Source organism: Capricornis sumatraensis, chromosome 16 (genome assembly GCF_032405125.1).
Source record: "Capricornis sumatraensis isolate serow.1 chromosome 16, serow.2, whole genome shotgun sequence".
Lineage (NCBI taxonomy): Eukaryota > Metazoa > Chordata > Mammalia > Artiodactyla > Bovidae > Capricornis > Capricornis sumatraensis.
This window is the reverse complement of record NC_091084.1, coordinates 21,241,618-21,268,251: the sequence shown is the minus strand read 5'-3', so window position 1 is coordinate 21,268,251 and position 26,634 is coordinate 21,241,618. Positions and strand designations below refer to the sequence as shown.

Sequence of the window (26,634 nt, the reverse complement as noted above, 5' to 3'; positions counted from 1 at the left end):
GTGTGTGTGTGTGTGTGTGTGTGTGTGTATCTCCATTCTTTTTTTTAGATTATTTTCCACTTAGGCCATAATAGAGTATTGAATAAAGTTCCCTGTGCTATAGAGTAAGTTCTTATTAGTTGTCTATTATATATATATATATTAGTATGTATATGTCAATCCCAATCTCCCAATTTATCCCTCCCTACCTTATCCCCTGGTAAGCAAAATTTTGTTTTCTACCCCATGACTCCTATTTTGTAAATGAGTTCATTTGTACCATCTTTTTTTTTAGAGTCCTCATTTAAGTGGTATCATGATATTTGTCTTTCTATGTTTGACTTACTTCATTCCTAAACCATTTGTGGGAATGTAAATTGGTACAGACACCATGGGAAACAGTACAGAGGTTCTTTAAAAACCTAAATATAGAGCTACCATATGAACCAGAAATCTCACTCCTGGGCGTATACCCAGAGAAAGCCATAATTCAAAAGGATGCATTCACCCCAATGTTCTTGGCAGAACTATTTGCAATAGCCAAGACATGGAAGCAAACTAAATGTGAATCAACAGAGGAATATATAAAGCAATTACTCTAAAAGCCATTGCCTAGCAAGCAACTGTGTAAGAAGCATTAATCAGCTCTGCCATTGAGAAAACAACTCTACGGCTGACTTGGGTGATGTCAGTTGGCATCAGTAGCTTCAGACACACATAAATTCGTTTGACACTATGTTGAACATCTATTTTGTCACATGCTCTTCCTTCCTTTGAAGCTTCCCTGACAGCTCAGCTGGTAAAGACTCTGCCTTCAATGCAAGAGACTTGGGTTCAATCCCTGTGTTGGCAAGATCCCTTGGATCAGGAAATAGCAACCCACTCCAGTATTATTTTTTTATTATTATTAATTTATCTTTTATTGAAACATAATTGCTTTACAGAATTTTGCTGTTTTCTGTCAAATCTCAACATGAATCAGTCATAGGTATACATATAAACCCTCTTTTTTTTTTTTTAAGTTTCCTGACCCATACAGTAAATTCCCATTGGCAATCTATTTTACATATGGTAATGTAAGTTTCCATGTTACTCTTTCCATACAGCTCAACCTCTCCTCCCCTCTCCTCATGTCCATACGTCTATTCTCTATGTCTGTTTCTCCATTGTTGCCCTATAAATAAATTCTTCAGTACCATTTTTCTGGATTCCATATATATGTGTTAGAATACAGTATTTATCTTTCTCTTTCTGACTCACTTCACTCTGTATAATAGGTTCTAGGTTCATCCACCTCATTAGAACTGACTCAAATGTGTTCCTTTTTGTGGCTAATATTCCATTGTATATATATACCACAATTCCTTTATCCATTCATCTGTCAATGGACATCAGTATTTTTGCCTGGAGAATTCCATGGACAGAGAGTCTGGTGGGCTACAGTTCATAGGGTTGAAAAGAGTTGGACATGAGTGAGTGACTGTCTCTTCACTATCTTTCACTTTCTTCCTTCCTTCAAAATATATTGATTGATAATCTGCAGTGTACTGGTGCTGTGTTAAGAGATGTGATAGAAGTTGTACAGGCATAGATTCTACCACTGTGGAGCTTAGGGTTCTTGCAATACCTTTCATCAATACTCTCATCTCTTTGGAAACTTAAAACAGTGCTTTCTTCCCTGGAATCCTTGCCTGATTCTAAAGGAAAAATTGGGTACCTCTGTGAATGATTACCTCTACTTGTAACTGGAAATATCCACTCATTTCTCTACTGCCCTTGACTATCAGCTGCAAAAGAAGAGAAATGTCTTTCCTTTTGCTTTATTTCCCTAGTCCTCAAAAAAAGGAAGGCTCTAAATAAATATTTTTTAAATAAACAACCTGGCATTAAGCAAGCTTCTCACTGCACTAAAAAGCACATATTTCACCATCAATAACTAAAGTCTATGATATAATGTCCTGCTACTTTAAAGATGATTTCAAAAAAGAAATGTTTCACCTCAAAGTGAAAATGATGTAATTTTAACCCTTTGAAGCTGTAGCCATAACATGTGTTTCTTTTCTTTTTTCCCCTCAAAATAAGCAGCAGACATAAGATTTCATGGCTCTCCTGCTGATAACTTCCATATTAGGTGGTTGTCAGACTGCTAGAGCCTGACATCCCATTACTATACCATTAATAACCATGCCATTGATTTATACATCATTTTAATGTGTCCTCTTCATGGTAAGTTAATGTCCCTCAAGAAACAGCTAAAAATAATGAATGTTTGATCAAACATATAACAGAATCCATTTCCATAGAAAGCCTTTTGTGAAAAGGTAAAAAGAATAAACCATTTATTTCAGAAATTTAAATGCTAAGTACTTGGGGACAAAACCTTAAACTTCATAATACAATCTTAACCTTTATGCATTTATGTAGGCTAGATGGCAATGTTAGGCAGCCTGGATACCAATTTTTCATGTAAAATTATTTTCAAGATTAATAAAATATGAAGACCTGGGTAGTATCATTGAGAAACTGATTGTATAATGTTAAATAAATCACATTTGAAAAAGGTTTTGCATGCTTTTATATTAATATATTCCATTAGAATTTTAGTGCTGTTAACAAGGATCTTTATGGATTAGAGAAACACTTAGCTATAGGAGCTTGTTTGAAACTGAATATACTTAGGGATATCTACATTTTTTTCTTTGCAAACCTATTTATCCTAACAGACCTAAAGAAAAACAAAGAGGTTAACAATTATATTGGAAAGTGTTGCCCCCCTTGCCTCAGTGGTGAATAACTATAGAGTTATTCACACCCCAAAGCTCCCTGGGATTAAGGATTAAATGAGTTTAGATTCAGCTGACTGTGGTAAAGAATGTAGGAGACATAAGGGACATGGGTTGGATTCCTGGGTTGGGAAGATACTCTGGAAAAGGAAATGGCAACCCACTCCAGTATTCTTGCTTGGGGAATCCATGGACAGAGGAGCTTGGCAGGTTGCACAGTCCATGGAGTCGAAAAGAGTTGAACATGACTGAAGTGACTTTGGCCACCTCATGCAAAGAGTTGACTCATTGGAAAAGACTCTGATGCTAGGAGGGATTGGGGGCAGGGGGAGAAGGGGACGACAGAGGATGAGATGGCTGGATGGGAGCACTGACTCGATGGATGTGAGTCTGAGTGAACTCCGGGAGTTGGTGATGGACAGGGAGGGCTGGCATGCTGCAGTTCATGGGGTTGCAGAGTCGGACACAACTGAGCGGCTGAACTGAACTGAGCTGAAGTGACTTAACACATATGCATGCATAGCTACTTTCTAGCATTTATCTACCCTATCCTGCTTTCTTCTCTTCTTCACAGGTCTTACCTCAAAGTTCTTCCACTATAAATCACTTGTACAAGAATGTCCATATCAGACTCTGCCTGATAAGGAACAAGTCCTAAGACCAGGAGAGATGTGTTAATCCCAAGGGATCATGTTTTTCCCCCAAATCTCTGCTTATTATGTAGCAGAAAGATGGAATCTACAGATTTCTATGTTTATCCAAGTATACTTCTCTTTTCCTTAAAATAGAGCATAAAGTTATTTTAGGCCTTGGGCCATATCATGGCATGTTAATGATGTGAAAGTGAAAGTGTTAGTCATTCAAGTTTGTCCAGCTCTTTGAGACTCCATGAACTATAGGACACCAGGCTCCTCTGTCCATGGAATTCTCCAGGGGAAACTACTGTAGTGGGTTGCCATTCCCTTCTCCAGGGGATCTTCATAACCCAGAGATTGAACCTGGGTCTCTGCATTGAAGGCAGATTTATCGTCTGAGCCATCAGGGAAGCCCATGTTAACAATAGACAATACTTATTTGGTATAATGTTTCAGGATCAATGAAAAAGTCTTTAGTGTTATGGTATTTAAGACTCACAGCAACTCTTGGAGATAGTTTATGTTATTAATATTTCCATTTTATATATTAAAGGAACAGTGACTGGGAGAGGTTAGGTGCTCTGCTCCAGGCCACACAGGCAGCATGAATCAGAACTAAGATTTAATCCAAACTCTATGTTACATGTATCACCAGTATGTTAGTACAGTTCTGAAAGAAAAGTTAGCTTTTGTATTAGAAGTTATATAATAGACAGATATATTAATATTAAATTAGCCATTTTAATGGATTTTGAAATTATCTTCCTTGGTATAACAGTATAATTCTATTTCTCTGGAAAGTTAATCTTGGATAAAAGTTGAATAACTTACCACAAAAGGAAAACTTAGATCACTGAAGAGCTAAGGGAGGATGCTCAGGGTAAAGTGAAGCCATTGGTGAGGCTTTTGCAGTTCTATTTGGATCTGTATCACTCATTAGCCAAAGTTATAAGGCTAAGGCTAGAGACACTCAAAGGTAAATATATCCAGCATTGCAATGGCAATAACATTAATAATTTGCCTTGGGACAGCATTTTATATATCAAGTGTGTGTTTTCTCACTTGATCACACAATGATCCTGTGAAGGACTCAGGGCGGGTCTTTAGACTCAGTTTTATAAAGAAGGAAAAGGATGTTTGGCAGAAAAGTGACTTGCTGAGGTTTCCACAATGGGGAAGTGGTAAAACCGGGATTCACATTCAGGCCTCTCGATTCTTAATTCATTGTTTTCCCACCACTATATTTTGCTGAAAAGCTCTGTTAGCCATTAGTAAACAGAAGAGCTATGCATGTGAAGGAAAGGATTAATGACAAATAACTTTTCAGAAAGCAGATGGGATTGGTCCAAGATTTTAGTCCCTGGACCCAAAGCGTGTTGTGGCAATATAGACAGTCTGTCCAAATACAGGTTGGTAGTTTCTCATAAACCCAATAGAGAGTGTAATTGCCTTCCCACCCCAAAATTTGTATAGATTGCCAATATCCACTGGATCATGGAAAAAGCAAGAGAGTTCCAGAAAAACATCTATTTCTGCTTTATTGACTATGCCAAAGCCTTTGACTGTGTGGATCACAATGAACTGTGGAAAATTCTGAAAGAGATGGGAATACCAGACACCTGACCTGCCTCTTGAGAAATCTGTATGCAGGTCAGGAAGCAGCAGTTAGAACTGGACATGGAACAACAGATTCGTTCCAAATAGGAAAAGGAGTACGTCAAGGCTGTATATTGTCACTCAGCTTATTTAACTTATATGCAGAGTACATCATGAGAAATGCTGGATTGGAAGAAACACAAGCTGGAATCAAGATTGCTGGGAGAAATATCAATAACCTCAGATATGCAGATGACACTACTCTTATGGCAGAAAGTGAAGAGGAACTCAAAAGCCTCTTGATGAAAGTGAAAGTGGAGAGTGAAAATGTTGGCCTAAAGCTCAACATTCAGAAAACGAAGATCATGGCATCCGGTCCCATCACTTCATGGGAAATAGATGGGGAAACAATGGAAACAGTGTCAGACTTTATTTTTGGGGGCTCCAAAATTACTGCAGATGGTGACTGCAGCCATGAAATTAAAAGACGCTTACTCCTTGGAAGAAAAGTTATGACCAACCTAGATAGTATATTCAAAATCAGAGACATTACTTTGCCGACTAAGGTCCATCTAGTCAAGGCTATGGTTTTTCCAGTGGTCATGTATGGATGTGAGAGTTGGACTGTGAAGAAGGCTGAGCACTGAAGAATTGATGCTTTTGAACTGTGGTGTTGGAGAAGAGTCTTGAGAGTCCCTTGGACTGCAAGGAGATCCAACCAGTCCATTCTGAAGGAGATCAGCCCTGGGATTTCTTTGGAAGGAATGATGCTAAAGCTGAAACTCCAGTACTTTAGCCACCTCATGTGAAGAGTTGACTCATTGGAAAAGACTCTGATGCTTGGAGGGATTGGGGGTAGTAGGAGAAGGGGACCACAGAGGAGGATATGGCTGGATGGCATCACTGACTCGATGGATGTGAGTCTGCATGAACTCCGGGAGTTGATGATGGACAGGGAGGCCTGGGGTGCTGCGATTCATGAGGTCACAAAGAGTCAGACACGACTGAGTGACTGAACTGAAATGAAGGATGCTGCCCAAGTGAGATCTAAAAACAAATTCAGAATCCCTAAGATTAGCAAAAAATTTATGAGGTATCAGAGGAAGAGATGCTTCTACAATTCTTCCTTGATGATAGCCTATGACCAATATGTCCCTGGTGGCTCAGATGGTAAAGAATATGCCTGCAATGCACAAGACCCAGGTTCGATCCTTGGGTTAGGAAGATGCCCTGGAGAAGGAAATGGCAACCCATTCCAGTATTCTTGCCTGGAAAATCCCATGGACAGAAAAGCCTGGAGGGCTATGTTCATGGGGTCACAAATAGTCAGATGCAACTAAGCAACTAACACTTGTACCTTCACTATGCCCGACAAGAGGTGGCATATTTGGTGTCTGGGGGGAGAGGAGGCAAACTATTAGAATACTTTTTGTTAACAATTGATTAGGAAACAGGGTAAGCGTTGGTGGATTTTTTTTTTCTAATTACTATAGCAGTAATGACTGTAGAATTCTACTACTAACAGCATGATATACATTTTAGGAAGCAGAGGAGATTAATAATGGCTGTTGAGGTCCCACTAAAATCCTCTTTATTAAGCAATGTGCCCAACCCTCAGCTAACAGTTCACAGCTACATCCTTCTGGTAAGAATTGTCCTCAACAAATGAAAATCACCTGCCCTGGAAATACCTAGAAGGTTGTGCCTTCCACTTGAATGTATACCACCCTGGCTAAGAGAGGTACAAGAAGGTTGACTTCAGAGTCCAAGCTTCTACCACCATATTATATTGTCTCAGAACAAGTCAAGTTCATACAAAATTATTTTTGAAGTAATTTGGGGACAGTTTTTCAGAAACTATCTTATTTGGTCTATTCACTTGCATAAATTATGAAATTTTGCATTAATTTAGTTACTTGTAATGTCTCAAACTTCTCCTATCTAGAACAACCTAGGTGAAGATCAAATTTGACTGCAGCATTTATCAGGAGTCTATGGCAGGACTTAACTCTATGGATCTTTTCCTTTAGGTCTCAGAAGACATATAAGTTTATGTACCAGAGAATGCTCATGCCTAAAACTGGGGTGGTACTGTGGGTTGGCTACTCCAAGAGACAGAGCTTGAGACAAAGATTTAAATAGGATTCATTTATTTTGGGGCTTCCCTGATAGTTCAGGTTGGTAAAGAACCCACCTGCAATACAGGAAACTCCAGTTTGGTTCCTGGGTCAGGAAGATCCCTTGAAGAAGGGATAGGCTACCCACTCCAGTATTCTTGGGTTTCCCTTGTGGCTCAATTGGTAAAGAATCCACCTGAAATGTGGGAGACCTGGGTTCAATCCCTAGGTTGGGAAGATGCCCTGGAGAAGGGAAAGGTTACCAGCTCCAGAATTCTGGCTTGGAGAATTCCATGGACTCTATAGTCCATGAGGTTGCAAAGAGTTGGACACAACTGAGCAATTATCACTTTTCATTTATTTGGGAGATGAATTGAAGGAGCACCAGTAGGGGAGGGGGAAACTAGTCAAGGAGTCTTTAGGGGACTGTATAGCACATATTTCACTAGGGAAACTGATGGCAGTCTCCTGTGGGGAATTTAACTTCCTAGGATTTTTGTCTTCCATGGGAGGAGGTGTGGTGTGTTCCTACAGCTTGAAAAAACATTCAGGTAGAAAGTTGTAGAGAGGTAGAGAGGTAGAAAAAGCTGGCATAAAACTCAGCATTCAAAAGCTAAGATCTGATCACAGATCAGATCACAGATCACAGATCTTTGTGATCACAGATCTGATCACAAAGTGATCTGATTCCATCGCTTCATGGCAAATAGATGGGGAAACAATGGAAACAGTGACAGACTTTATATTCTTGGGCTCCGAAATCACTGAAGACGGTGGCTGCAGCCATGAAATTAAAAGATACTTGCTACTTGGAAGAAACGCTATGACCAACCTAGACAGCATATTAGAAAACAAAGACATTACTTTGCCAACAAAGGTTTGTCTAGTAAAAGCTATAGTAGTCATGTATGGATATGAGAGTTGGACTATAAGGAAAGCTGAACACAGAAGAATTGATGCTTTTGAATTGTGGTGTTGTAGAAGACTCTTGAGAGTCCCTTGGACTGCAAGGAGATCCAACCAGTCCATCCTAAAGGAAATCAGTCCTGAATATTCATTGGAAGGACTGATGCTGAAGCTGAAACTCCAATACTCTGGCCACCTGATGCATAGAACTGACTCATAGGAAAATACCTTGAAGGTGGGAAAGATTGAAGGCAGGAGAAGGGGATAACAGAGGATGGGATTGTTGGATGGCATCATCGACTTAATAGACATGAATTTGAGCAAGCTCCAGGAGTTGTTGATGGACAGGGAAGCCTGGCATGCTGCAGTTCATGGGGTCACAAACAGTTGGACATGACTGAGTGACTGAACTGAACTGAGAGAGTTGTGATGTTTGCACTAGCACTAAGAAGCCATTCACATGTAAGGGAATCCTTATGATGTTCACTAATGTCAAAGGAATGCGGGAGAAGCACTGACAGTTTCTGCCATACACAGAAAGACTGAAACTGGATCATGCATCCAATGTTTAGAAGGGATAACAGGAACCAAAGTAAGTAGCCAACATGGAGCATGTTATAAAAAAAAAGTACAAGAGAGAGAGAGCAAAGAGAGAAGTAGCAGAGCAAGTAAATGGGGGTGGCTGGAAGCAATTTTGAAGGGGATTTCTGGTGGCTGCTAACAGATACTTACTCAGCTTGTATTTCTGGGTTGAATCCATTTCATGGAGACAGATTGGTATACTGAGTTGTGATTCATATTTAGTAGTATACTGGCCATTCCTCAGACTATCTCTGTAAAAGGGCAATAATACCTCCCTCCCTCCAGAGTAGGAGGAAAAATATTGCCATTCCTTCTGGAAGAAAGTTGTCTCATCTTTGCACAAGGGTATCCATAATCAGAAAATTTTTTTAAAAAATCACAGTTTCCAAGGGTAGATACATCTAATATGTACCAGTATATGAGTTGTTCATGTTAATTTCATTCTGGTTTCAAGTTTAGGAAGAATGTCTTGGACCCTGATGCTCACCAAGGAACACTGTCTGTGCTATGGGACTGTTTCTATTTAATTTGTTTATCTCATTCCTAAGCTAGGGTAAGTGAAATCCATAACTTAGGAAGATTTCCTTCTTGAATAAGCTATTCTTATAAAACTGTAAAATCAACACTTCACTGAATGTCCAGGTACAAAAATTTCCAAAGGTGGAAGCCCATTAGCCTTCCTTGGATTTACTAGCAGAAGTAGCTATATAAAAGTCAAAGAGGTGCTACTGGAAGGTATTTATAAACCTCATTCAAGGAAAAATGAGTCAAAATATCATTGATGATCATGTGCTGGAGTTTTAATCAGAGGCCTCAGATTAAGCCAGAGTGATACCTCCAAACCAGTTGTGGAACAGTAAACCTTCTGGATCAGGTTATTTCAGAATTACAAGATAGGAAGAGCTGAAGATCAGGTGCCCAAATGCATTTTCCTTCTGAAGATAAATTGTATTCAACAGGATCAATCAACTCTGCTGCTTGGTTCTCCTCTACTCCCCTGCAGCTACCTTGCCCTTTTCCAAAGTCCTGGCCATAAACAAGTACCCTTGACTAAGTTTATGGATAATAATATCATATTCCATCTATTTGCTCTAATACTGAGTTGCCACCTTTGAATGAATTGTGAAATAAAAGAATTGTGGTGAAGTAGAGGAGATGGAGAAGAGAAGATAGCATGAAAGGTGGTATAAAATGCACGAGTTCAGACTCAGACAAAACTGGGATCAAATAAAGTCTCCCACAATCCTAGCCATGTGACTCTGGGCAAGTTATTTAACCTTACTAACTCTAAGTTTGCTTACCTATGCACAAAAAGAGTTAATAGAACGTATCTCATAGAACTATGTGGAGATACAGTGAACACTAAGTGCCTGTGTACTTAGCAAGTGCACAATGCATGATCACCACTGTTGAAAGGGAACAACAATCTGGGTTTCATTGCTATTTTAGATACATGATATGAATTCTTGTACTAAAAAAATCTCAGTTATTTTATAAGTAGGTATGTCTATCTTCATTTTAAGGTTGAAGAAAATAAAGGCTCAGGGGATCTGAGCAAACTTTTCCAGGTCCCATGATAGGTGAGGTAATAGCAAAAATTCAGGCCAGAGTCTATGCTCTTTCCACCATGAGTTGCTTCTTCCTGTGCCCTGCAGAGGAGTTCACCCACAAGCTCTGGGCATTTAACTAGGTTTAAACATTGCCAAAGGATGCTTTCTGTGAGGTTGCTAGGGGCACTGCTTGGGGCCTATCAGTGGTTGGCTGTGTACACTGCTGTTCTCCTCTCGCATTGTCCATGTTGTGAAGGGGGATTTTTACACAGTCAGAGTAAGGTCTTGAAACCTGAGACCCAAATTTCTCAAAGCCTAATCCATGGCCTATAGTCAGCTGTCTGTACTTTGCCAGATGTTTCTCAATCAGAAAGTATGGATAAGTGGGGGAAATAAGCTGGGAGAGATTTTGAACCTTTTGCTACAGGCCAAAATAGTAGCAGGAGAGATTGGTTAGAGTTAGCATTCATGGAAAATTAAAAAAAAAAAAAATGTCATGTTGGACCAAGCATAGCCAGTTGTCTAGTAAAGAATCTGGATGGAAACACAGAGAAAATACAGGAATAGAGTGAATCTGCCAGATTAGAGGGACACAGAGCTCCAGGCCACACTGGCTCTGCAACTCACCCTGTGGCCATAAGCAAGTCATGAGCTAAGCCCCAGTTTCCTCATCAGTAAGTTATGAGTGAGGACAACCTCTGCTTCACAGAGTTTTGTCAAGAATGAGTAAGATAAAAGTAAAATTTTTAGCTTCACTTATGCAGCTTACTGTTATTGAGTAAGCTACAGTAAAACGTTTCCAATCACCCCATTTACAACATTTATAAAGAAACAAAATCAAATGTGTATTTCAAACCCTTGAGAGCTATAGTCCCACTTTCCTTATAGAAGCCCCTTTCTTCATTCTTCCCTTTACCTAGGCCCAATTTGAATTCTTTCACTTTTTGTCTGGCTCTGTGGAAAGCTATGATAACACATCTACTGTAGCACATGACCTTCTTCAGCCTTCAGGGAGTAACTGCTTGTTTCCTCCCCAGTATGACATTCTAACAGCTATACTGGTGCATTCTATTTCAGTGCATTTAGAGCTACTGTGTATTCTCAGAGCCACAACTCTGTTGTATGCACTTTGGTGGGTGGTTGTGGCTTTTCGGTTTGTTTCAGAGGCAGTCACTTTACCAATTTGATTTGCATAATTCTATTTACTTGTCTTTGGAAGGGGAGAACTGCCATATCCACTGACTCTTACAGCAAGGTCTGAGAGCCATGAGGTTCTCATGAGAGAACAGAACAGAGCTCAGAAAGCTAGGTCATTCTATTTGATTCCAGTCCTATGTGCTAGTACACAGAGAAATAGCATCTCTGGTCCACCAGCATAGTAAACAGTTAATGAGCATATGCTCTGTGTATTGATAGTTAGGAGCAAATCTTAATTCAAAACCAGACTCAGTTACTAAATGAGTGATCTTGAGGGAAATTGCTTAATCACCCAGAGCCTCAGTTTTTAGTCTATAACATAGGAATAATTACTTTGGAAATTTTACCCTGAAAGTTAACTGAGATACCTTGGTTAAATATAAAACAGGTGCAAACAAAGGCACCTGCTTTGAGTTTGGATAGGATACTTTATATGTTGTCTTAAAGTTTCTCTTTCTTTAAATGATTTTTTTTAGTGTCTTTTTAAAAATTTTTATTTTATTTTATTTTAATTAATTAATTAATTAATTTTACTTTACAATACTGTATTGGTTTTGCCATACATTGACTTGAATCTGTACATTGACATGAACACATGAGTGTACATGTGTTCCCCATCCTGAACCCCCCTCCCACCTGCCTCCCCATCCCATCCCTCTGGGTCATCCCAGTGCACCAGCTCCGAGTACCCTGTATCATGCATCAAACCTGGACTGGTGATTCTTTTCACATATGATAATATACATGTTTCAGTGCCATTCTCCCATATCATCCCACCCTCACCCACTCCCACAGAGTCCAAAAGACTGTTCAATACATCTGTGTCTCTTTTGCTGTCTTGCATACAGGGTTATCATTACCTTCTTTAAATGATTTGATGAGCATTTCTACAAATAAAAAGAACAGAGGGCAATGATGTTTTACTGGGTTGAAACAAGATCTTCCTGAAGACTTTACCCCTGATGATTTTTTTTTTCTTTTGAATTCAGGAAAGTGAATGACACCTGGGCAACTCTGCTGAAAACTGTAGGTGGAATAAGCCAGAGGGAGTATAAGTCATGATGACTGATAGTCCTGGACTAGCCCCTAAGGACATTTTGGCATCTGAAAAGACAAAAGAACCTTCCAATTAGAAGGTGCAAAAGTGAGCATGCTTTCTCTCATATTCCACTTCACCAACTGACCCCCTCAAACTGTAAGGTGAGTATAGAAATCAGTGTTAGCCCGGCCTGACAAGAATCATTGCCCCAGTGTACCCCCTCCTTATATGTCTGTGAAGTCTAAGGTGCCTCTTCCTTGATAACTAAGCCCAGCAGGTTTAGAGAGTTGGGTGATGAACTTTCTGTAGATCGAAGATGTTGGCCCTTGCAGAATTCACATTGTTATTTCATTAAGTATACTTGATGCTGACTAGATTTTCCACTGGGGCAGGCTGAACCTGAAAAAATAAAAACTGTTATTTTAACAAAGCATTAAAATAATGTCATGGGAAAAAGCACAACTTTATTAATGGACTTCCTGATTTATATATGAGTTTTATTTTTGTATTAAATCACATGATGGGGATAGATTGGGAGGTCATATTTTTTTCAAGACCTGAAGCCTCTATGGTTGTTAATCTGTTCTGGGTCTTACCTGTTGAAGACAAAGTAGATGGTTATTCTCTTGATATGATCAGAAAGGTAGCAAGATCAACACTTGGGCACCTAGAACTCTGCTCTGAAATACCTATCCCTACCCAACACATTTTAGACTTCCATGAAATAAGAATGGTATCTTAAACCATCATAGTCATTATTGGTTGTAAATACCAAATGCCCATGCTCAACGTTGCAAAGAATAGCAGTCTTATAAGGAAAGGAGTAGGTCACAGATGAAATTAGGAGAGGACACACTTTCATTTTGAATTTTCAAAGAGAGACAATGCCCAAGAGAAAGTGTGACTTTTGAAGGTGTAAAATTTTGATTGGTAAGAAAAACGTATATGTTGTCATTCAGATGACAAAAACATATTTGTCATATATATTTGATCTTCCTCCAAGTTTCCTACTTCACAGCTCCCCAAACTCTTAGAATTTCCTCAATTTTGAGAGCAATCAGGAAAGCACCTAAGGATGGGGGCTGACTGTCTGCAGAACCAACCATGTGATTGAGCTTAGACCATCCTCAGACCTCCAGGAAGGGGAAAGAGCCTGGTGATGGAGTTTAATCATCAGTGGTCAGTTATTTAATCAATCACACCTGGGTAATGAAGCCTCCTCCCCCCCCGCCCAAAAGAAAAAGAAACTAAAAATGGAATTCAGATTCCTTCTGGGTTGGTGAACACACGGAGAATTGGGAACAGTGGTGCACTTGAGTAGGCATGGAAGCTCTGTGTTCTTTACAAATAGACTGCCCTGTGCATCTCTTGCATCTGGCTGCTTGTGAGTTACATTCTTTTGTCTAATAAACTGGTGACCTAGTAAGTAAAATGTGTCTATGAGTTCTTTGAGCCACTCTAGGAAGTTAGTTGAAGCTGTGGAGGAAGTTGTGGGAACCTCTGATTTGTAGCCAAATGGACTAAAAGTAACAACCTAGAATTGTGACCAATGTTTGAAATAAGAGCGGGGGCAGTGTAGTGAGACTGAGCCCCTTACCTGTGGGTTCTGATGCTATCTCTTGATAGATGGTGTCAAAACTTAGTTAAACTGTAGGACACCCAACTGGTGTCTAAGAGTTGCCTGTTGATGGTGTGAGAAACACAATCTCCACACACTGAAACTGGGTACAGCAGTCATAAAAGAGGAAGACTGACCTTCAAGTGGTATTTGGACACAGAGTGAAACACTGGGAAACACTGGGCAGTTCAGAGAACATAAGGACATTCTGCTGCTGCTGCTGCTAAGTCGTTTCTAGGGTAGGTGAAAAAAGAGAAATTATGGGTTGCGGCAAGTCTGCCAAAGGTCTATAGTTTTGATAACCACTAGGGACAGCAGCACACTTTCTAGTGTAGACAGAACGTAGGTCTCTCATTTCCTGAACTCCATATCTTGCTGTCAGATTAAAATTTCTCTGTCTACAGTAATCAATGGAATCTTATGGCTTCCTTAATGGATGTGAAGTGAAAGAAGACTTTATAATCCATAATCAGTTTGTATTCTTTCAAGTTTGCTTATTATTTATTCATAACTGCCACTTCAACTTGATTTCTCTTTGTTTATTACATGCTGGAAGTCTTCTCTCCCTAACTCTTTGAGTCATAAGCTCTTTGAGAAGATTGGGTCCTACCTTCTTCTTTAGCATCTCTTCAACAAGTGTTCATTTGGCCTCATTTAATATGATTGACTTACTACTTTTTTAACAGCCATGAGAAGCATTAAGATTCAGACCCTACAAGAAAGTTTTGCTGGGCTATTTAGACAACCATAGAGTAGGGCTAGAATATGGTGGTGGAATATTATATCTGCAAAACATTTCTTTGAAAATAATACCAAAGATTCCATTGATGCCACTCTTATTGCCATCCAGAAGTCAAGTGAAATTGATGATCATTACAAATATCCTGTTGACATTTTCTTTTCTTCTGTTGGTGTTTTTGGCTACAAACCTATAGTAGAATCAAAGGACATTATCAGGGATGCATTTGCAAAATACAGCTCATTCAATCACTTATTTATTAACAACAGCAACATTTTTTATTGAATAAGTAGCATATGCTGACAGAATGTGGTCCACTGGAGAAGGGAATGGCAAGCCACTTCAGTATTCTTGCCTTGAGAACCCCATGAAAAGTATGAAAGGCAAAATGATAGGATACTTAAAGAGGAACTCCCCAGGCCAGTAGGTGCCCAATAGGCTACTGGAGATCAGTGGAGAAATAACTCCAGAAAGAATGAAGGGATGGAGCCAAAGCAAAAACAATACCCAGCTGTGGATGGGACTGGTGATAAAAGCAAGGTCCGATGCTGTAAAGAGCAATAATGCACAGGAACCTGGAATGTCAGGTCGATGAATCAAGAGAAACTGGAAGTGGTCAAACAAGAAATGGCAAGAGTGAACGTCAACATTCTAGGGATCAGTGAACTAAAATGGACTGGAATGGGCGAATTTAACTCAGGTGACCATTATATCTACTACTGTGGGCAAGAATCCCTCAGAGAAATGGTGTAGCCATCATGGTCAACAAAAGAGTCTGAAATGCAGTACTTGGATGCAATCTCAAACACAGAAAGATCTCTGTACGTTTCCAAGGCAAACCATTCAATATCAGAGTAATCCAAGTCTATGCCCCAACGAGTAACACTGAAGAAGCTGAAGTTGAACAGTTCTATGAAGACCTACAAAACCTTTTAGAACTAACACCCAAAAGAGATGTCCTTTTCATTATAGGGGACTGGAAAGCAAAAGTAGGAAATCAAGAAACACCTGCAGTAACAGGCAAATTTGGCCTTGGAATGTGGAATGAAGCAGGGCAAAGACTAATAGAGTTTGCCAAGAAAATGCACTGGTCATAGCAAACACCATGTTCCAACAACACAAGAGAAGAGTCTACACATGGACATCACCCGATGGTCAACACCAAAATCAGATTGAATATACTCTCTGCAGCAAAAGATGGAGAAGCTCTATACAGTCAACAAAAACAAGACCAGGGGCTGACTGTGGCTAAGATCATGAACTCCTTATTGCCAAATTCAGACTGAAATAGAAGAAAGTAGGGAAAACCACTAGACCATTCAGGTATGACCTAAATCAAATCCCTTATGATTATACAGTGGAAGTGAGAAATAGATTTAACGGCATAGATCTGATAGACAGAGTGCCTGGTGAACTATGGACTGAGGTTCGTGACATTGTACAGGAGACAGGGATCAAGACCATCCCCATGGAAAAGAAATGCAAAGAAGCAAAATGGCTGTCTGGGGAGGCCTTACAAATAGCTGTGAAAAGAAGAGAGGTGAAAAGCAAAACAGAAAAGGAAAGATATAAGCATCTGAATGCAGAGTTCCAAAGAATAGCAAGAAGAGATAAGAAAGCCTTCTTCAGTGATCAATGCAAAGAAATAGAGGAAAAGAACAGAATAGGAAAGACTAGAGATCTCTTCAAGGAAATTAAAGATACCAAGGGAACATTTCATGCAAAGATGGGCTTGATAAAGGACAGAAATGGTATGGACCTAACAGAAGCAGAAGATATTAAGAAGAGGTGGCAAGAATACACAGAAGAACTGTACAAAATGCTCTTCAAGACCCAGATAATCACGATGGTGTGATCACTCACCTAGAGCCAGACATCCTGGAATTTGAAGTCAAATGGGCCTTAGAAAGCGTCACTATGAACAAAGCTAGTGGAGGTGATGGAATCCCAGTTGAGCTATTTCAAATCCTGAAAGATGATGCTGTGAAAGTGCTGCACTCAATATGCCAGCAAATTTAGGTCAATGACCTAATCAGTGACCAAACCATGGGAATGTGGGGACTGCAGGTAGATTGACAGCTGTCAGAAACAGGGAAGTACAACTGGAGCAAAGGAATGAAGCTACCCATGAGTCTAAGAATAGGGCTATTAACCTGAGTGAATCCTGCAAATAAACCTGACATAGCATGGCCACGTTCTCATATGCAGGGCATAATCATGATCCTTTGTGCATCTCCTCACTGTGACAGGTGAAGGGGGTCCACCCCACAAGGACAAAGCTAGAGAAGTGTATCTTCCAGCTTTTCCTTCTTTGTTCTTCTCTGATGATATCTGCCCCTTTTGGAACTTAGGGACTTACACTTCTTCTTCTCCTTTCTTTTGCAGGATCTCTAGGAAAGGGTGATACACATTGAGGCACAAAATATGTGCCTGGTGGCATATATGATCTCTCTCAAGGGTGCTTTAAACCACTGAAACCAGCTCTTAATTTAGGGACTTCACACACTGGCAAGTAGAGGGGAGAGAGAATGTCTTTCTGATACCCCTGAATTTTTTGCTGTTCAACTGAAAATAGCCATGTTTGTATAAACAAGTGTAACTAATAAAGTATTTCTGAAGCAACTCTCAATGTAGGCCTGTTTACCAGTAGACCAGTCACTCTTCCACACTCTCTTCCATTTTAAGACTTATCTGTGAGGTTGGAGACATGGCATTTAGAAAGCAAAAAGCCTCAACCTACCCCTTGTTTGACTGTACCAGAGGAAGTCCTTAAGGAGGCTATATAAAAAAAGTCTATCCCTTTCAATTAATTTGGAGGGAAGAAGGGAGCCAAATATTTATTGAGATGGGTAGGTTCTGTTCTTGCTGCCTAAGCCCCTTAGGAACAAACAGAGAGGGGTCAAATGATGAATCCTTCTAAAAGGATCAAAGAGTCTGAGGATTTTAGGCTAGAGAGTTTTAGAGTATCTCCCTGGCTATACTAGGAGGAACCATTACCAGGGAAAGTAAACTATTATTCTTTCTTCTGTAGGAAGGCAGCGGCAGTCGGTTGATGGTGGTGACAATAGGCAATTATAGATCTTCTTATTACCCATTGCCTGAATGGGATGTACTAAGGTACCCAGAGATTTTCATTTGTCCCAGTTGAGGAGATTTAGAGATGCTTATTGCACAGTAAAACAGCAAAATCTTGCATTTACAACAAAAAATCTTCTGTAGACTCAAATTTTGAGATATATAAAATGTCCCAGATCACAGGCTACAGTGGTGGGTACTAGCTGGAACTTGCTTCCCAGGAAGTAGACTGAATGGACACTCCACAGCCCCAAAATATATTTAACACTGTACAGTTTGGAGGAATCTTCATCATCTGTAACCGTAAGATCATGTAATTCATTCCCAGACACTAACTTGGAAAGAAACAGGCAGAAAAAAAAAAAAAAATTTGAGAGTTTGAGAATTTTCTTGAAGGAGCTTGGCTCCTATGACATAGATTAGATTAATTTTAGGAAAACAGAGTAGCCACATCTGTAGGTGAAAAATTGTTTTTTTTTTTGGGGGGGGGGGTCATCTCAGTGTATTTGAGGCGTTTCCCCAATATTTTTGAAAATCTGCAGAGCAAATTTTTGTACCATTCAGTGACATATAATCTTCCATGCTAAAATTAAAAATCCTATTTTGGGGCCATGAGCCAGGGAGAGAGGATTTGCAGATGCAGACAGAGGATGGTCAGCATAAGGTAGAAAAGAGGCATTAATAAAAGTTCTGCAAAGTTTTGAAAAACAGAGTCAACTTTTCAGAAAGGGAAGCCCAATGCTATCAGCAAGACTGGGACATATTTTGAGAAGTACTTTTAGAAAAAGAGATTGGATTTCAATAACTAATCAGAGAAAGAATATCCAGCTAGCATTTAATTAATTAAGTCCTCATAGGGATATCCAAGGAGTCAGCAAGTACATTTATTGTCAGTCTTCTGTTGTTGTGTAGTCGCTAAGTCATGTCTGACTCTTTGTGATCCCATGGACTGAGCACACCAGGTTTCTGTCCTCCATTACCTTCCAGAGTTTGCTCAGATTCAAGTCCATTGACTCTGTGATGCTATCTAACCATCTCATCCTCTGTTGCCTCTTTCTCCTTTTGCCCTCAATCTTTCCCAGCATCAGAGTCTTTTCCAATGAGTCAGTCCTTCACATCAAGTGGCCAAAGTCTCGTGAGGCCTAGATAAATGAATACCTGTCCACCTTTTGAGTCAAACAGCTGAGGCTGAAGAATATTTACTTGCCAGGAGTAAAGAGGACCATGGTTGGAGACTAAGTCTTAGCACCATGCTCTTCAATAGAAGGTCCACGGCATGCAGGACACCCAGAAGTTCCTCTATTTAAAAGAAGGGGACAAACTGCAGAGCACTGCTGGACCTAGGGATGGCAAGGGACAGGATGTACAGATCCCTGTGGAGATGACTCTGAGCCTGGGGACAAAGGTCTGGGGTCTAAGACTACAGTGGTGAATGTCAGCACAAAAGCTGGATAAGGCAATAGCACCTCAAACTAGGGAGCAGTTCCAATCAGCTGCTTTTCAGCAGTGTTCAATAGAAATTTAAATGAATCTGAGGCTCCAGTTTCCCCCACTACCACAAAGTCATGTCAACTGTGTCCTTTCCCCATACGTCTGGTTATGTTAGAGAAATATAGGCTGGGAAAGAAGAAATCTGAGAGACTAAGCATGTGACCTAAAGAGACTGAGTATCTTCTTAAAAAGATTGCTGAATTATTATACTGGACTCAGTTTGTTGGGTTATTCTAAATTCTAAATTGGACTGGCAGTGCTAGTGGTAAAGAACCCACCTGCCATTGCAGGAGATGTAAGAGATGTGTGTTCAATCCTTGGGTCGGGAAGATCCTCTGGAGTAGGAAATGACAACCCACTCCAGTATTATTGCCTGGAGAATTTCATGGACAGAAGAACTGGGGAGGCTATAGTCTATGGTGTCACAAAGAATCAGACATGACTGAGTGACTAACACTTTCACTTTTCACTTTCAAAATGTATACACTTCCCCCTTCTCACATGCAGTTGGTTTGTAAAGAAGATCAGATGGGTAATGAGATTTAAATTTTTTTTTCTTTAAGCATCTGGGGGTAATCGAATGAATAATTTTGTAATCCTGTGAAATCCTTAATTTCAAAAATTAAGTTAATAAGGAAATAGTGTCCAAAAAGCCAATTAACAAGAAAACTTTTTTATTGATAGAAAAACAGAACAAAATTTCCATGAAGTCTGGTATCTGTTTTATTCTGTCTGTCGGATATACTCAAGTTCCAAAATCAGTTTGTTTTTGTTTTGCTTTTTTTTTTCTGTTGCTGGTCTTGTTGTCATAATTATTGTTGTTGTTAACCTCTCAATAGAAAAAAATCCAATGAAATCACATGCCCCTCCCTCAACACAGATAGGACCATCTTAATAAGACATGTCCCTAATTAAAGCTAATTAAATTCTTATCCTAAGCTAAGCATTCCTACACGGCACCAATTGTATTATTAGGTTGGTGACATTAATAAGTATTGATTTCAAGCCATTGAAACTGTTTCTCAAATGTTATCAAATAAATAAAAAACAAATCAGAATAAGATTTACATTCAATTCAATGATTAAGTATCCTTCAGTAGATAGGTCAATTTATTCTAATGTAAACTAAAACATCTATGAGCCACAAACACTAGTTCCAAAAAAGAATAGCCCAGATGAGCGGCTTTTCAGATCTAGACTCAAAGTCCAGATTCACATGGGAATGGACCTGAGGAGCCTGACCAGATTAAGCTTCTGGTTCTAATTTAACCTACAACTCCCACATAATATCAGCTAGCAATTGCTCAACTGTCACCCACAGAAAAGCATTTAAAGCATGCCTGCACAATGGAAAATGGAATTTTAACCATTATCTAATTAATTAAATTGATATTGATAGAAACAGTGGAAAAAGTCAGATGCCAAAGTATTTTAAAGCTACTTTATCCATATTTTCCAAATATTACTTATCAAACTAAACAGATAATGGTCATATTTTCATTTTACCTTTAGCTATGCAGATATAAATTGCATCTCCACACCACATATAGGCTGAAAATTAAAAATTGAGCCACAATCCAGGTTTGTGGTCTAGATGGCCCTAAATCTCTTCTAGGTACTTTTGTTTTCCATCTAGATATTCAGACCACACAGATATGGTCATAAATTCAGTATCATTGCTACATTTGAGTCACTAACAAGGAAAGGAAGCTTATCTAATTACCAATTCCCCCAAGTCAAACAGGACTCTCCCCTTTCATTAAATAAAGAGAAAATCATTCAGATTTAACTCCAGAGAAATAAGTGCATGCATATACCCAACTTCTCAGTATCCTCTCTGGATAAGAGGATGGAACAACTACTTGGTTTCCATCTCATTCTTGTAATGACAGAAAAGAGAATACAAAAAGTCCATTGTAAATTTGTACAAAATGTATGCATATATAAATACATATCTATGGGTGTATATAAATTCTAAAGAAGATTATATCCATCTACATCTTTAAGATTCAGAGTCCTACACAGTTGACAGAATGGTATTCTCTCTCCAATTTTCTTATCTTTAAAAACAATAAGAATCAAGCATGCCACCTTATGAATACTGAATAGCAAGTGCATAAGTTGAGCTGTAGCTATAAGGATTTGAAGCAATTAGTTTGACGGGACATCAGTGAATAAAATCCTTAAAATAAATTTGTCTATTTCCAGATTTCCTTTTGTTTCATATAAAATTAAATCCAAAATGCCCTGTTGGTAGCATCCCGAACTCCTGAGACTGTCAACTGAGCTCTATAAGAAGCAATCCTTTAAACAGGGTCTGTGCAAATTGCTTGGATATGTGCTTATTGCAATAATTTGGTGTGGGAACTGGCATTACTAAAATTTCATGTAATTCTCTATCTCATAAAAAACCTCAAGTGACACCACCAGAAGCTTATGGAGTTCTGAGAATATTAACTCAGCATGAAATTTGACTCACAAACCACATCATCTATACATAGAGCACTATTAAAAAATTAAACCATAGTCAATTAATGGAGAAAGATGTACATATTAAAAGGTGCACAATTAGAGCATATTATGGATGTGTGGCTATGTTTAGAGGTATCGAGATCTTTTTAAGACAATATATATAATGTTTTTATTTCTCCTGTTCCCTCTATTCCTTGGGGAAATATTATACAAGACTATTTCATAATTACCCCCTAGAGTGTACAGGTTGCTCCTTGAAACGGGATTGTTATTGCATGCCTTGAATGCACTATGATTCATAAGGCAAAAATGTATGAGTAGCTTCAGCACCAAGGAAATGGAATCATCATCCAGCACTGCTCACAACAGAACATCTTATTGCTTTAATAAAATGGGAAATTATTCACTGTAAAAAGTGCACCAAATGAGGGGGAGAAAGTAATATCCATGCATTTAGTGGAGCTCACTGGAAATGAGGAAGCTCCCTTCTGAATCCCTAATTCTATTCAAATTTCAAGCCCAAAAGTCTTTCTGTAATAGGGTATTAAATAGCTATAGCTAGATGAGGGTGAGCTACAAAAATTAATGGACTTTCTTCTTCACAGTGCCTTAGTCATTCTAATGTACAATGTAGAGCTCTGATATACTAAAGGATTCCCAAGTGGACTGAGGGAGTTAATGCTCTCTTTTATCTATTACTAGGAAGTGACTAAGGCACTGGAGAGAATCTGGTACATTGTTTAATATATTGTATCCAAAGAGTACACCTAGTCTTCCTAGTATTATGACACCACATGCTTAAATGATGATTCTCTGTGCTTCAGGAAAGGTATTGAGTGGGTATCTAATCGGTGATTAAAACTTAGCTTATTAAATCAATTTAGAAAAGATGTAAATTGAGTTTGCGCAATTTAATAGACAGCCTAAAATCTCAGAGGTAATGTTTCCTCTAAGAGCACATACACCTGGAACCAAGACAGAGATAATAGAACTACTAGTTACTTGGGAGAGGGATGCACTTAGGGGCACTGTTGCCTTACATCCTGCAGGTTAGTAAGGTCCCTTTTAGTTGAGCTTTTTGTAGAACATTCTCATTCATACATTTTCCAAATTTGTTCCCAAGAAAGGATGCCTCTGCATACAATTAAGCTATAATATGCTTCTGGACCCTTCAATCATCAGCCCAAGGGAGACAAAGTGGTAAATAACCATAGGTGGATTCCATTTGTAACACAGATGGCCTTGTCTGACATTAGGAGAGTAAGAAAAATATTGAATTTTGTCTCTCACTTTCCTTTTCCTTAGACTCTTTTCATACATTCAATGAATTTAGGTAAGCCAGACTGAGAAAGAGAAAGAGAGACACTATTTAACTGCACTCCAGATAGAGGAACAGATTTCTAACTAAACAAGTTGCAGACATTTTTATTCTACAAGCAGTTACTGGATTAACTTCTCTTAAAATTTGCATGTCCTGTCATCCAAATTACCCAACATCCCCCCCCACCCAGTCTCATCCCCAACACATACAGTACAAGCAAGCACACACACACACCACTGCCTCCAGGTGGTAACTGCATGCAGGGAGGACTACAGGCACTGTTTAAATATTAACCATGTTTTAATAGATGGCATTCCTGCACATCCATTATTTGTTTGTTTTCTGTTGTGGTTGTCTCTGTCATTTGCAAAAGAAATAAGAAAACATAAGTATCATCTTTTTATAACAGTCTACTACAGAGTAAGGTACAAAAGAACACTTCTGGAAACAGCAGAAGCCAGGCCTGCACCACTGAAATCCTCATCCAGTGGTAACCATTATATCAACAGCTAATTAAGAACAAGAATATACAGTTTGGAGAACATAGTACAGAATTATAGTTTGCTTTTGTATTTGGTACCAATATAATAAATATATAACAAAGGAGCACGTGTTCTAAAAATTAAACAGAAACATTCTGGTTGGTTAAACACTGCACTTTCAGTACTGCACATTGCCTAATTCAGTTTTTACAAGAAAAAAAGGGTAATGTATGCAATGTTTAATAAGAAGAAAACCAAAAGTACATATAAACCCGACTGTAGAAAAAGAGAAAAGAAACCAACAAAAAGCTAGCATATTCACTTTCCAAAATAGCCCCTTTGGCACCTGCACAACCAAAGAATGTCATCAGTTCTGAGACAATTTCAGCACCAGATCTAGCTGGACAGCTCCCGGATCCTCCGTGAATCCTGAAATGCCACAAGTCAAAGGTGCACAGGTGGGGGTGGGGCAAGGATAAAGGACTAGATTCTGTCTTTTAAACTCATTTAAAAGATTTTCAATGAACTTATGCTCGACCAGCAAGGGGCATTTCTAAAAGTAAATTAAAATGCCTGGTCCTAGAAAAGAGAAACTGAAGGTAAGAAGAGGGCTGGCTGGAGAGCGGTCCCTGTCATAAACGTTTTTCTGGGACAAGTCTCTGTGGCCTCTTGTAGTCCTGGTGCTTAAGTTTACGTTTTCTTTATAGCGTACTATTGCCTGAGCCCAGCTGAAAGTAGAAATGGGGAAGGGAGGGAAGCTGAAGGAAAAGTGAAAGCTTTGGGGGTTAAGGAGAAGAAAGGTAATGAACATTAACTTGACAGCTATGTACAACACACCAGGCCCCTCCACTCCCTTTGTTCCAGGGGTCAATGCCTTTTACATATTTGGTAGCTTGTGCGGTTTCTCCTCCGTATTGTGGGGGGCGCAGGGTGGAAAGGGAAGACGCGTCTTTCATTGACAATGAGAAATTGTGTGATTTGTCATGCGCTTGGATCGTGTAATTAATATTATAATAATTACTATAAATATTAATAATAAAGTATTATCAGCGTTATTTCTTCTTCCGAGACTTCCCTCGCCCAATATTTACAAATACCGCACAGTGCCTCGGCGGAGGAGAAACAGAGGAGTGGTAGGACAGATAAGGAAAAAGGGAAAAGGAAAGGGAGGCCACAGGAAAGTGGAAGAGAAAGACCGGAAGGGAGAAAAAGAAAAAAAAAAAAAAAGCAAGGACGACAAAAATGCTGGAAAGGAGGAAGGGAAGAGGAGAGGGGCTAGACAATCAGGATAGTACCACCGCTTGCAAAAGGCCCTCGCCAACTGGGTCCAAACAGGAGGAGGCTGTGTGTGCTCCTTGCGGACTGGGGGCCGGCGGTGGAGGCGGAGCACAGGGAGCCTGGCATGGGAGGCCAGGGGGAGAAGACGAAGAAGAAGCGCTGGATGGGGCGCAGAAGACAGAGTCCCGGGCCTGCCTCTCCAGCCGGGCTTCTTTTCCTTGGGTCGAAGCCTGGCCTCCCTCGGGTTGGGGCAGCCCCCTCCCGCCGCGGTTGCCACCGCAGTGATCCCGCTCATATTCCTCCTGAGCCCTCTGCATCTTCCTCTTCTTCATCCTACGCTTGTGGATATGGAAAGTGGAGAGGGACAGCACGATGAGGCAGAAGATGAGGGTGACCAGGACAATCAGCACCAGCGTGGAGGAGAAGGACTGGAAAAGCTGCTGTCCCACCTGCGTGATGCAGGTGCCGCCGCTACCGCCGCCTGCGCCTGGGCCACGGGCGCTCGCGTTGCCGCTGCCGCTGGCGTTGGGGGAAGCGAAGGTCCGGTTGAGGAGACACGGCGGCAGCGCCAGCCTCAGCTCCTTGGGCGCCCTGGCACTCATCGGCGCTGGGCTGGGAGGGGCTGGGCCCACAAGACTTCCTCTTTTGAGCACACGGTTCCCACCAGCCAAGAAAAGGACGGAGCCCGCAGCACCCAAAACTACTCCCTGCTGTGGGAGGGGATGCGCACGCGAGCGAAGAACTAAGGGAGCAACTGTGGGCAAGCAAACCGGCCAGGGAGCGAGCGGTGCCCAGGAGATCCTCTCCGGCCCCGCCTCGAACGCGTGTCCGCGCGCCCTTTTCCTTTGCCAAGGCACCAGGCTGCAAAGAGAACAGGCTTGGTTAGGATCCCGGCCGCTGCCCGGGGAGCACAGAGAACCCGAATGATCAGCGCCACTGCAAAGCGGCCCTCTGAGAGCACTGCCTCAGCTGGGCGCTGCCGGTCTTCACAGCCCACAGACCCCAGTCCGCCCGCCCGCCCCTGGCGGCGCACCAAAGCCTCCAGTTCCGCGCTCTCGCCACTTTGCGGAGAAGAGGGTCTGCGCCGACACCGCGGAGATGCCGATTACTCAGCAGATAAAGCAGACTCCCTGCGCCCTCCACAACTTTCTAATTGCAACAGACACAGCCACTTCGAAACGCGGTCCTGGCTTCTCAGAGCGCCGGCTCGCCTCTTTTCTGCGCCCTCTCAATGGATGTCTTCTCCTGGATCTTACCCTTCCCAGCACCCACCCTGGGCCGCCGAGCCGTCTCCGGGAACGCAATCCTCCCTTCTGTCCCCCGCCCTCCAGACCCTCCCTGAACGATGTCAGATGCCTTAGGTACCATTCCCATGGGGGTAACCCTGGAGCCACATCCCACTCCACCCCTGTTCGCGGCCACAGCTGACACGCAGGGCTGCGCTCCACCCTTGCTCCAGCTTTCCTCCTTGGTACCTCCCCAGCCCCCATCAAAAAAAAAAAAAACAGGCTGAAGCACCTTTCTTAGCTAAAGCACATCCCTGCAAACGCCCCCTTTTCCCCATCTCTCTGTCTCCACCCCCACTTGACAGTATCCTGCTTCTAATGGTGCTGGAAATGAAAGGGGGAGGGTTCCCGCCTGCAAAGTTTGGGGAACGGACCTTCTCTCGGGCCTTTCCAGACTCAGCCTGAGGGCCCTGAAGCTCTTCCCCGGGACCAGAGCCAGGAAGACCCTTAGCGCTCAGCAGAGCCCCCTTGCCGTTCTCAAGAGGCCG

At 40.8% G+C, this 26,634-nt stretch overlaps 1 protein-coding gene across 1 annotated transcript; it reads right to left on the bottom strand.

The window, feature by feature from the left end:
- Nucleotides 1-24,865: 24,865 nt before the first annotated feature.
- C16H11orf87 (chromosome 16 C11orf87 homolog) lies at nt 24,866-25,462 on the bottom strand. The gene has a single exon (XM_068988127.1). It carries the CDS (start codon nt 25,460-25,462, stop codon nt 24,866-24,868), a length of 597 nt encoding a protein of 198 aa, XP_068844228.1.
- Nucleotides 25,463-26,634: the final 1,172 nt, after the last annotated feature.

Coding starts and splice junctions, on each gene's coding strand:
- C16H11orf87 (XM_068988127.1), bottom strand. CDS start 25,462: ATGAGTGCCAGGGCGCCCAAGGAGCTGAGGCTGGCGCTGCCGCCGTGT.